Raw genomic sequence first — 13509 nt, 5'->3', positions numbered from 1 at the left:
GAACAAAAACGGGGTTTTCAAACATGTTTTGACGTATTGGATTTCAAAATAAGCATCAATGCGAGTTCAAAGTTCATGCCTCTATGTTCTCTTTTTCTAGGCATGCATAATTTATTATTTATTGGTGCTGTTGAAAGATCCTTAGAAGATTTTTTCTATAATTTTTTTGAACTTCCTTTTTTTTCTTGTACGAAGGACAAAATATTATTAAGAGGTAAATAGTTGTTGTTATTCGATTGTGTGAGCATATTGTATTTTTGTAGCATCTTTTTAAGTCTGGTTGAAAGGGAAGATCAGCTTCAAGTTAATATTCGTTATTTGATAGAAACTTGTTTATAATGGTCTGTTGCTTTAAGGGAACTTAAAGGACTTTTTCGAGTCATAGAGATTTATTATCTGTATATAATATAAAGGTAGGATTTTGTGATATTTTTATCCTCGGTTATGGTTCAATCCCTATTGCTAGATGTTAAAGTTTTTTTACAAACCAAATTAACTCATATGCATTTTGGTTTGATGCTGATAGATTCAATAAGGTTCTTTCGTATCCATTTTAGTCAAGGTATATAACAGTTTTTTTTGCTCTCTCTTTCAGAATGATTTAAAAATAAAGAAACCTTTGAAAAAATGTCTTGAAAGTATTAACAAGAAACAGTGATTTTCACTGAATACAATTAGACAAAAACAAAAACAAAAGCAAAGATGGAAGAACCTGCTGATGAGAACAGTAATCCGACAGCTGTTCTCGGTGAAGATGTGGTGCTCAGAGAAAGAGAACAACTCTCTGATCTGCTACATTTATTACCACTCAGAGCTCAACTTGGATTCTCAGGTCTCAAAGACAAATGGAGCAATCGTGGTGACAAAGGATTGAAAGATATGATATCAGTTGCTGCTAAAACTAATGATCCACTGATGGTGGAATATACGTGTCTGGATGTGACCTCCAAATCCATCGTGTTTGGTTCTAATCTAGGTATTGTCTACATGTATGACCGTGCTACCAGAAGGCTCAGCAAGTTCATTTGTGATGTAAGGATTTTTTTCTATTTATAATTTGAATACTTTTTTTAGCAAATTGCTATTTTGTTGTTCTTTTAAAGATAATAACACTAACAAAGTGGCTTTATAGAAAGACTGCACTTTAACATTAGGGGCACGTTGGTTTTAGCAGCTATATCAAAGTCTGTTCTCCCGTCTCCCATCCTTTCTCCTACTTTCTTGGCACCCTCTAAGTTTGGGAATTATTGATAATGAATTTTAACTGTTTTTCAGTTAGATTGCACACCAAATTTTTTTAGAAAGGGGGTTAAGATTGATTCCACTGAAGAACCTAAATAATGTTAACCTTCCCCTTTTTCTCCTTTTTCTTTCTTATTGGTTAGGAAAAAGGGGAAAAGTCTTCTTGGGATATCTTTCAGTTTGAGGTTTTCGAAAGCTCTTCCTGTTACACTTATATTTTTGGAAATTTGATCCATCTAAAACGTCATTGTTGTAATTCGACACATATACCTTACTAGACTACTTTCTAGACATTCGGTTTTGATTTACTAAAGTGCTAGCACACCCATATAATGTTTCTAAAACCTTTTTAATCACTATCGAAATCACGTTATGTTAAAACTAGAAAAAAGTGAAGAATTATTTGGCACTAGAATTGTTCATGTTTACTCGGGGATCCATACTTTTTAGTTTAATCCCTTCCTTGTGTCTAAAGGTGTGTCCATTAGTGAATTTGAAATTTTCTTCTTTCAGATCCTTGGAGCCTGAAAGGTTCTGAAACCAATAAGTTTTCTTCAAACTTTTCTTCTCGTTCAATCAGCAAAAGCAAGTCTAGAGGGGTCTCCTTTAGTGGCTTTTTCCTCTTTCAGTTCCTTGGATAAGGAACATTATGCCTTTCAACCGATGATGACCATTGAATCATAAACTAATAAGTTTTTTAACAAACTTTTCTTCTCTTTCAATCAGCAAAAGCAAGTACCCATCACATCAATCAAATTATTGGAATCGAGGTCTTTCGTGGCGACTGGTCAATTCAATGGTGCTGTCACGTTGTTCCAGTATGGTGATGAAAGGAATGGTGTAATGAAGGTATGACTAGCCTACTATATTATAGAGATTTTTTCTAATCGCTTTTTTGTAACTGCATACTGGTCAAAATATTCAATTCAAGGGAAATCTAGAAACCCTTGGATGGGGTAGGTTCCATAAATAAAGAAACTCATTCTGAAATTGACCACAAATGACCCAATTTGTAATTGCTTCAAAAAAAATCCTTACGTTATTTATATTTCAAGGTTATGTTTTCAACTCCGTGGCAAGAGCTCTATTTTCGGGTTTGGATTCTAGATTCTATCAAGTGTCTTAAAGTAATTGCTTGGGACTCAGACATGCCACTTGTCCTCCGATAGCTAACTTCCAGAGTAATTTTTTTCGATTCTCTTTCTATTCTTGTGACATGCAAATTAATCTTGTGATATAATCTATGTGCCCTCTTGATGATAGAAATTATATAAGGGAATTCTTAACCAGTTTTTGACATTTTTTTCCTTTACTGTACTTATCAATGAAATGGAAAGAACAGATAACTTTTAATGAATGCATAGATGTTAGATGTTTAATTAAAACGCTAATTATTGATCACTTTAACAGATTTTAATGTTTGTTATCTTGTTAAGAACTTGTCATATTCAAGAAATAGATGTCTTTTGAATCTTTCACAAATGGTCAAGCAATACAATATGACTGAAAGAATTTCCACAGTTTATCATCGAACATTTTCGGCCATTTTCATGTTTTTTTGTAGATACATTCACTCACCAGTTATCTATAAGGAAAACAAATATACAATTTCTGTGATAATCTCATGTAATCGCTCTTGATGTTTGCCTTCTTTTTAGTCTGTGTACATTTTTGGATCTCCAGCCATCACTGATTCTTTCTTATCAAAATATTTAGTCATCAATGAAAGTACTAGACGCTTTTAAAACATGGTGCGGAAAGGGGTCTGATCCCCCCTTGTTAAATAACCCCCCCTTCTAAAAATCAATCCCCTTGTTTTCAAACAGAAAAACTTCCTTTCATGCAGACCAAATTTCATAACATTGCTGGAAAATAATCTACAATATATGTAAGCCCCCCTTCTTAAACGATCCCCCATCCTTGCTAATCCCCCCTTTTTAATGAAAATGTTCTTAGTTGTTCTTAAAATTCTTCAGCCTCGAAGCTTTGTGTTCTTATTAACTTTGTTCTTATTAATTAAAACCTGTAGTACTTGATTGCTCAACTAAAATAGTATAAAAAACTGTGTTTTCTCCCGACTATTTGGAAGTCGAAAATCGAAAATTCGTGCCTTTTTCGTGCTTGTTTGAAGTTATAGCTATACGAATCTATTTATAACCATACAATAGAAATAAATTTCCCCCGATGCGCAATCACAACATTATTGACTATAAAAATTGTAATTTTTGTATAAATGTCACCAAAGCTTCTAATTATTTAAGATCTGCTATCTTTTTGAATTTGATGAAATGAAATCCTCAGTTCGACAAAAATTTATTTTAAAACGATATTCCTAGGAATTATATTCATTGACTTTAAAAAAATAAGGGACACTGAAATTTTGGGTTCTTGAAAAAAGCTCTACCATGCCCTTAATATGCACGTTGCCAGACCAGTTCTTTGAATCGATAGAGTCAATATATACGAATCGGAATAATTTTCGCGAGATTTAATTTTGTTGTCATTTTCGCAAAAAAATGAAATTTGTGAAATCGCTTGAGATCGTTGACTCAAACGTGAGATTTTTAGCGTAAAGTACACTGTAAATCCTGAAAATTTAAGGGCTACATTCAACAGATTTTTGCTTGATTCGTGAAATTAAATCCAGACACAGGCTGATAATATGCGAAAATCCAGGAAATTTAGCGAAAATTTATCCGATTAAAGTAGACGATAGGATTATTTTAAATTTATACGTTCGAAATTGGACGTAAAATAGAAAAAAAACAGGGTAAGTCAAACAATGAACTTTTACAGTTTTTTTTGCAAGATATGATATAATGTATGCCTTCACTTTTACAGGTCAATTTGAAATGCACTGTTGAGTCACATCACCTAACACCGATCACCTCCATCCAATGGACGCCCGACGGAATGAAATTGTTCACCGCCGATAGTGAAGGGAATGTCGCTATCACGGTGATAAATATGGATGAGGTAAGATTTGTTTCTAAGCTATATTTATATACTGGCCATCAACCAACCAAACTATTTTTAAAGATGTTTTATGGAGCAATTTCTCTAACTATTATTTTGCCTGAGTTTTTAACCAAAACTAAAATGCTTTGAGAAGAAAGAAATTACGGTTTTTAGGTGGTGTACTGGAGGTTTACCGGACTTATCTGTTCACTGGCCTTAGGTCGTCACTAAAGTCACGAAAACCTGGACCGGCAACTCAGCGAATGAGATTAGGTTGGGTAATCTGATCTGGGCGGTAAGTAACCGTGAGCTGAGAGTAGCTGTGGCGCTCCACTTGTGCATTTGATCTCCCAGGTCTAGTGCAAGAAGAAAAGGGATACTCTCGGGTACCTAATAAGCGTCCCCTCCCCGCTTATTAACTTTTGGGAAAAAGCTCCCTCTTTTGCCCTATTTCTGCTGAATTAGCGTCCTTTTCAAAAAGTTTCCACCCAATTTCCACCCCCCCACCGCTTATAAAGTTTCGAGAATTTTTCCACCCATCCCGCTAATTAGGTACCTGAGAGTAATTCCGCTCTGCCAATAGCTATCAGATGAATATACTTACATACTACTCAAAAATTTAAAGTGGCAACCTTAAAGTGATACCAAACTTAACTCTAACACATTATTTCCTTACCTAGGGTAAGACGCACACTGTTTTCATTTGTAAAGAAGATTCACCGATCGTACAACTTTCCTTCTCACATTCTGCATTATTGATCTCCACTCTCCGTCGCACCTTGATTTGGCCCTTCACTACAAAGAAAATCGTTCAAGTTGGCATGCAAGAACGAAAAGTGTACGTATTTTTTCTCGAACTCGATTAACACCATTTAGCAATTTTTGCACCATGTTGCAACGTGTATTAGCGTTTTGTTGTTCCTTCGACAACTTTTTACTTTGCCCTTAGGAGTAATGTTGTCTACTGTTGTACTAATTTGGCTATCATATCAAAACCTGTCTGTTTCCACTTTTCAGATTTGGAAATTTTGGTGCATGTTTCTTCCCTGAGGCAGGTCCTTTACCTACAGATGATGTTGTTGATGTGTACGCCGCGCGGCCTGGATTGCGCTTATGGCGGGCGACCAGTGAAGGAAAGGTCTTAACTACCATGATGTTTCGAGAGTCGATTAATAAAGGAAAACCGGAAATCCAGACTATTGATTTACAATCCAATTTACCGGTATCGGCCCACGGTGAACAACGTCAATTTGGACCAATCAAAACGTTTCACGATCAATTTTTAATCACGTGGCAAGGTTCGAATGTATGGGTGCTGGACCCGACTACAGGCGTCGTAGTCGGTTGTCATAGTAACTTGGGGTGCGTCGTCGACGTTGGCGTAGTGGATAACGAGATATTTGTTTTGTCGAAAAGCAAAGAGAACTTTGTACGGAGGATTTTATTTGAAGTAAATCCGTGCATCGTTGTTGAAGAACTTGATTTGAATAACCCATCAGATGTGATGAAAGCACAACGACACGGTTCCGTCAACTCCTTTGAGGACCAGGACAAGATTGATAAAATCCTCGACGAAGTCGGTAATAAAATGGGTCGCGCTTTCTTTGATGTTAAAACTCGTGTTAAAGGAATCACAGAGCAGATTAGATCGCGAGAAGTCTCCGAGGATGATCGCGGCTCAGAATCTGACCGCTTCTCAAGCCCTAAAGCTTACTACAAAAAAGATGCGTATGGTGAACGTTGCCTGGCAACCAGTGAAGGCTATTCAACCGGTAACGGGAATTCAACAGACGAAAACGATTTTAGTGATCGACCTTTCGAATCATCAAGTAACGAATCCTTTAGTTCGCCAAACAAAAGTTTAGACTCTTCGAAATCTCCATTATTAAATGTTACGGTCAATGAAACAGATGCGATGTCATTGGTAGACGGCCTTACGAACGTTAAAAACGATACTAGTGATTCGGCTTTAAGTCCAGGCCAAATAACACCGACAAATCCCGAAGGACAGCAACAAGTGCCGCAAAACCAAACCATAGACGTTATATTAACGCATAAAACGCGAGAAGAGGAACCAGTGTTTAGTCACCTCAATAAAGAAGAGTTTGCCAAAGATATTGTGTTTGAGGGAACGTCCGTTAGCACCACGCGAAAGAAAAAGAAAAGGAAGAAACCAAAGAAAGGTATTTCTTTATAATACAGTATTGAAAGCTCTTGCGTTTCAGACGGTATTCCGCCTTAGCGAAGTTTATAAAGAGGCTTTTCCGTCTCAAAATTCACCAAAGTTTCAACCGAAGAAAGGTATATTTCTCTCATACAATGACCCTAGCTCTGGCCCCTTTTGATTTATCAAGTGAATCGATTCTCTGAATTCAACCTTCCACCTGTTTGGGACACAGATATCTTATATTAAACAATGATGATGGAGCTATTTTATTTCTATTTATTTTATTATATTGGAGCAAAATAATCTGCCATCTTTGCTAAATTAGATCACAGTGTAGACAGCAGCTCGGTGCCGGCAATTCGACTTATAAAGACCATTCTCTTGCCTCGCTTTGCGCCATGCAGGTTGTTTGTCTATTTGAACAAATTGCCTGGTACCAGTACTACCTATGGTCTACTTCAGCAAATATGGCGCATTATTTTGCTTCAACTGCCGTTTCTTTGGAATTACAGAGTAGGCCTATCTAGTGTTTTGTATAATATATCAGTGGTTTGGGATCCCCTTTTACTTTTAAAGGTTTTGTTTTTAAATAAGAGTGATATCGTTTGCTTAATCATCAATTTTAATTTACAAGCTTTTTCACATTGAATTGACACGGATGTGGAGCAAGATTGGTCAGAAAGAGGAAAAGAAAAACATTTTTTTGCTTATATCAGCATAATATAACAATAAGTAGACACTGTCCTGGTATGAAATATGTGTCTGATATGAAACGGGAACACTTATGTAAAAATAAAACCTTTAAGTTTTCTCTTTTTTTCTTCTTTTTCTTCTTTCCGAACGGGAAAAACCAAATTTATAGCAAAGCAAAATACGAAAAATTACTTCGTGAGGCTGTCGTTTTATGGAGTTTTTTGTAGGACGAGATATTATATTTAACAATCAAAACTCAAAACAAAACTTTAGCATCACAACAATAACTCTCAAAAGCATGTTTGTAAACGTGCGTACTAAATATTTTCTCATCGTCGCTTTGATCATGGTCATGAGAAAAAAACCGGTCTGGCACTGTATTCTTTTAGGAGCTTTTGTTACAAACAAAAGACAAGTTGCGGTTTGCATACTTTTTGATCACGTTACCAAAATCTCCTCATGGTCTATTTTTTAATCACATTATTAAAAAGTTTGCAAAATAAATCGATTTTGGGAGGTAGGCTCCATCTTTTAACAATAAAAAGAGACAAAAGCCTTCCAGACCAGTGTTTTTATAATGACTATGCTTTGATGTTGGAGTCAAGACTTTAGAACAACAAGGGTCATTTGAAGTTCGGATTCTTTTTCACATGTTTACACGGACAGATTCAAATAAGATACTTCTAATTTTATTCCAGCAAACGATGCCGAAATAACAGACCGTCTCTCTGCACCAGCTGCGACCTCCAATATCCTCTCCTCTACTGAAAGCACCACCATGGAAACCAATACTCTGCCACCGCAACAAAATGATCAACAAACTGATGTTGATACAGCTGAACAGAACGTTGAACTCACTCAAAATGGCGTTGTTGTAAACGGTGTCATCTCGAACGAAGACTCTCAACAAAATGGACTTAATATTCAACAAAACGATAACGTTGTGTCTAAGCATTTTGAAAATAATACTCGACAAAACACTAACAATTCTGAACTTGATTCGAGCGATATTCGACAAAGTGAAGAATCCGCGCAACAACAAATACGTGTTGTAGATAAACCTTCGTGCGATGAAAATGTTGAAATTTATTTACCATTGTCCAGCACAAATTTTGAAAATAATGTCCATACTGAAGGAAACGTAGACCTTGTTGATGGAGTCGATAAATTGGATTTACACCAAGTTGACGACATTCAGAATAGAGGTAATAATTGTGTTGAGAATGGTGAAAATTATGTAAACGAGGACCAGTCATTTCAACCTGCTATTGATAGAGCTAAACTTCAAGATTCTGTGGATAGTGAGAAATTAAAAACCCTGGACACACACGAAAATAATGTTGAAAACAATAGTTTCATTGAGAATCAACAGCAGATAGATAATAAGGGTCTAATTAAATCTGCTGACGATGAAAAGTTGATTCTTGAACTGAACAATGTCGATTCTGGTGTAAACACATCTGTAGAAGATTCGCCACATGTAAATAGTGCCTTAGGTGATAATAATATTACGATGAAAAGTGATTGTGAAAACGATGCTAATAATGAACTTTCGATACAGACTGCTCCTACAAGTAGTGTCCAAGAGCATGGTTTATTAACGGTGGCCTCCATTGATCAAAATATAGACTCTGGTGTGAAACAAGATGACGTAAAAACACCAGTTGTTGACCAAAACTCTGTGAAACCTGACCATATCGAGCCACGGCAAACGCGTGTCAAAAACGTTCGTCCACAACGTCAAATATCTAGTAGTTCAGATGACGAAGGAACTTATGTAAACCACAGAACTAGTTTGAATCTTTCACTCGACGACGAAGATCCTTATACCAATCGACCAAGTCCTTTAACCGCCGCTCCTTCAACGAAACCTAAACTCGTCGCTGACTCTAGTTTTGATATGAACGTCGTTAACGTTAAAATCTCACACAAACGTCAAGGTTCGAATGTTAGTATTGCTTCGCTCACTGAACGATGCCGTGAAATCAAGGGCGAAGCAATAGAACATAACACGACGCCCAAAAAAGCACCAATCTCCGCTCACGATGATAGCTTAGAAGCACATCTTCAACCGCATCACGAACCGCTGACGGTTCAGCATCATCACAGCGCGGACGAATCAGATGAAGACGGAAAGTTGTACCCGGTCAGCCCGTTTCCGCCACCGCAAACCACCACACGATCTATATACTCACAGCGGAGTGTCAGTTTATCAGAACTCTCTTTCGAACATACACAGGACCTTGGTGACGAGGATGAAAAATTACTCGAAGACATGATGGAATACGATCGAATCGATGTTCAAAACGATTTAATCGAATCGATCGATTCGATAACGGATATCGAGGATAACGATTCACCACCGCCTGTTGATATCAACGACCCAGGTTCTAAAGGTAATTTCTTTAAAGTGATTTTTTTTCAGAAAAGATTTTTGGTGATATTTTCCTTTTTGAATTTCAAAAAAAATAATGAGAATACTCTCACTTATTCGGACTTCTATTATTCGAATCTTTCTATAATTCGAACTTATTTCTAGTCCTCGTCAAAGAGAAACCCTCTTGATAGAAATACTTTCCATAACTCTAATCTCCCTGTAATTCGAACAAAAAAGATTCCCTGTTCCAGTTCGAATTAGCGAGTGTCGACTGTAGAATTTACCTACCTATTCACGTGTGATTCATTCAGATTTTCTTCTTTTTTTTCTAGCCATCCCTACTCCAAAACGAAAACGAAAGAAGAAAACACGCAACAGTTATCCAAGTTCACCCAGCAGTTCCGATTTGGAAGGACGACCGGTCAACACTAAAGATTCCGCCGCTCCGGAAGCCATTCGCGACCGGTTACGGTACTTAGCGGACAGTTGGGCTGGTGTTGTTTTACCAGAAAAATGTGGCCAAATCCAATCACTAGCCTGCTCGTCACAATTAGTTTGGTTGATTGACAACCTGGATCAAGTCTATTACTCGCCTGCTGTTTCCACTCACGTGTACACGTGGAAGAGACTGGATACTAAAGACAGTAAAGCAATGCATATCGCAACCAATCAAAATGGATCTATTGTGTGGTGTATTGACCGAAACAATGTGGCCCATTATCGTGTTGGCATCAAAGAATCAACACCTCAAGGTCAGATTTAAAGATTTTCTTTTAAATACCTTTTTAAAGATGCAATTACAACCCAAACATCATATTTCGTACGGGCTTTGTCTCGATTGCCGATACCAAAATTTCGGGACAAGCTGGATTTTTCACAAGCTGGAGTTTGATTTGGTTGGTCGTTAACCTGTAATAAAACAATTTTGTTACTTTTTCTAAAGAACGCGTCATCTCTATTACTTCAAATAACCAATTAGTGAAGTCTCTTGTAAAAACTCCAGCCCATCCCAAAATTTCACTTCGTTATAAGATCAATCTTCATATGGTGTTTGCCTTCAAAAAATATTCTAAGAAAATTTGGCGAATTTTTAGTAAAAGTCATTTTGAAATCCTTTTGGACCTTTTAAACATTAGTGTAACGTTTTGAACACAATCTCCAATTCTACTATGTCAGGTGTTCAATGGGAGCCTTTCGAGAAGAACGTCCATTACATAGCAGTCGACAAAGATAGCGTGTGGATGATCAAAAAGAATGGAGATGTCTTTGTACGCACTGGTGTTTCCAACCAACGTCCATCGGGCACTACTTGGATAACCATCAAAGCTAACAGTGATCTTGTACAAATCTCTTGTACTGATGGTATTGTTTGGGCGCTCGACATCTATAACCATGTACAAATTTTCCAAGGTATGGTACTATATACTTTAGGCGTACAAACTTTCGCGAGCAGAAACTTTCCCGATTTTGGCGTGTTTTAAACCTCGCAAAAGTAAATGTTTTTGAAAATTCTTGGAATGGAAGGGCTTATGGGGGTTTATGCTCGCGAAAAATGCTTGACGTTTTTCTTTTGTGGTTTTTCGACCTCGCGAAAGTTTGTAGTTTGTAAAGTATACAGCTCATAGTATCAAAGTTCTTGCAGCTCAAAGAATTTACTCATCTAAATGTAAAATAACTAATAATTTTTGTTCTTTTATTCCATTTGTTTTCTTTCCATTCTATTAATTTGGTTAAAACTACTGAGAAGTTCTCATGAAAAGGATTGCTTAAAGAAGCTTCTGCAATCTTTGGCACATGTTTATACAAGATTTTTGTGTATCTACGGTGTGTCGGAAATCAAGAAGGATTATTCTACATTGATTAGCAGTGCTTTTTTGGCAGTTCAGAACCTGTATTCACACTGTCTATAATGTATCTTTCAGGTGACTTACGAACATTGAGTGTGTCCAACCCTGCCGATCATGATTTATCATGGGTCGAACTACCCGGAATCGCCGCTAGCCATGTCACCTTAGGATCGAAGGCTGTTTGCTGGATCATTGATAAAGACAATCAAGTCTGGTTCAACCAAGACGTCTCGCGTGAAAACCCGGCTGGTGGAAATTGGTACCAACTCTCTTTGGGGGAGAACAGATCAGAGAGCGCGGATTGGTTCTCTTCAGTTTTGTCCTATTTCACTAAGGGCAACGAGCCAAAACAAATCATGGCCAATGACATGGCTGGTGTCTTGATTCTCGGCAAACAAGGTTCAATACATGTTGCTCATGGTCATTTATTGGGTACCACATGGCAATCTGCAGTTCCGACACAAATCAAATCGAGCGGCTGTTGGACCTGTATTTCAGCTGGTGGAGCTGATATGAATAAAGGTTACGTATGGACCTTACAACCGAACGGACAACTCGTATGTTTCAAGTCCGGTCGACAAACTTATAATGTTCATCCGCCGAACCGTGTTGTGTTGAAGTACTGTTCCGCTGGTCCGCGTTCGCTGTGGGCTTTGACTTCCGGACAAGATGTTTATGTCCGGTTAGGTATTTCGGATACTTGTCCGCAAGGTTTGAAGTGGTTGAAAGTTGACATGTTAGCGCAAGGAAACCGTCGTCTTATGAACATATCAGCTGGAAATCATGTCGTATGGGCGGTCGATTTCGAAGGAAACGCTTGGTTCCAGATGGGACGTGAGGATCGGCGAGGGGCGGGTTACGCCCCTGCTTGGGTTCCAGTCGAAGGATGTCCGCTTGACGGAAGCAAATTTACAAAGATTGTTGTAGGGCCGGATGATTTAATTGTATGGGCGTGTGACAACAAGAATAACGTCTATGCTAGGAAAGATATTACGGAAAACTTTTGGGTCGGTACTTCTTGGGAGGTTGTGTCTGGTACCAGTGGTAAGGACATAGCTATCAGTAATAACCACGTGTGGAGCTTATGTCCTAACGGGGACGTCTTATGCAGGTTTGGCGTGTCACCTAACAACGTTTGTGGTGACTACTGGAAAAAGGTTCCCGGAAATTTCGAGAAAATCAGCGTCAGTGCTAATGATGAATTATGGGGTATCGATCGCTTTGGACATTTATACCAACGCGAGACTTTACTGTTTTATGGAAACTCTCTTTCATGTCGGGCACCATCTTATGATGATCTGTTCTCTGATCATAACGATTGGGAATTCATCTAATATAGATGGAGCTTTATCAATCGTATACTTTTTGACACTACTGTACACCTAACACCGCGCACCCTATGCTTTCATTTTTATAACATTATTTACACTGTGCAACAAAACTATTTTTGATACTAATCATACAACGACAGCATATATACACAATCGTCTCACCAAAACGCGTTTTTCCTTTTTTCGTTTTCGTTTTTTTTAACTAATGCTACCTCTTTGTCAAATTAAATACATTTATATTAATATATTTTAATTTTCATATTTTTTCCGTTTATTGAAAATCGGTACTATTTTTTAAAAGGTTTTACATCTTTTTCAATTCCTACAGGTTTAAGTTGTAAAATTTAAACTTCATAGGAGCTTGAAAAAGAAACGAGTAGCTAGTCTGGAGTTTTTAATTTAAAGTATATTATTTTAATAATTATTTTTTTCTTTGTTTCCATGCGACGGGGGTATACAAAGTTTAAGAGATTTAATGCTTTAAAGGGGGTGCTTATTGGCAGGGGGTCATTTAGAATATCATATTTTTTAGATTTATTTATGAGTAGGAACTTTACGTCTTTTCTTTTTCTTTTTTACATTCAATTTTACGGCTACCTCGACTTTTTTTTTTCAACTTTCAGCGCTTATTTAAAACTCAAGGCATCTCTGTAATTACAAATTTTGCTTCTAGGTACACGCTACTTTTATAAGAAGTGATATATTTTGAATCAGACTTGGCTGTTCTTAATTTTTTTTAATTTTCAGACTTAAATGTCCTTACGATGTTCTTAATACGCTTAGTTTCTTTACTTAAAAACTTAGGATTTAAAATCTGTTAAAATCAGTACTTTCACAGTATTTTCTGAAATTTGAGGCTTGTTCTTAATTTGCTCTTATGAAAATATTCTTGTT

The 13509-nt window shown here is 37.1% G+C and overlaps 1 protein-coding gene across 1 annotated transcript; it reads left to right on the top strand.

The window, feature by feature from the left end:
* Window positions 1-593: 593 nt before the first annotated feature.
* On the top strand, window positions 594-13256 carry LOC136822576 (uncharacterized; the record flags this gene model as incomplete). The annotated part of the gene is given in 9 exon segments (XM_067078840.1): window positions 594-1032; window positions 1969-2091; window positions 4084-4218; window positions 4881-5038; window positions 5218-6383; window positions 7759-9456; window positions 9770-10189; window positions 10614-10847; window positions 11360-13256. Coding segments are annotated over 9 exon segments (5523 nt in total). The 5' UTR covers window positions 594-702.
* Window positions 13257-13509: the final 253 nt, after the last annotated feature.

Source organism: Clytia hemisphaerica, unplaced genomic scaffold (genome assembly GCF_902728285.1).
Source record: "Clytia hemisphaerica strain Z4C2 unplaced genomic scaffold, Clytia hemisphaerica genome assembly, whole genome shotgun sequence".
Lineage (NCBI taxonomy): Eukaryota > Metazoa > Cnidaria > Hydrozoa > Leptothecata > Clytiidae > Clytia > Clytia hemisphaerica.
This window is presented reverse-complemented; position numbering and strand designations above follow the sequence as displayed.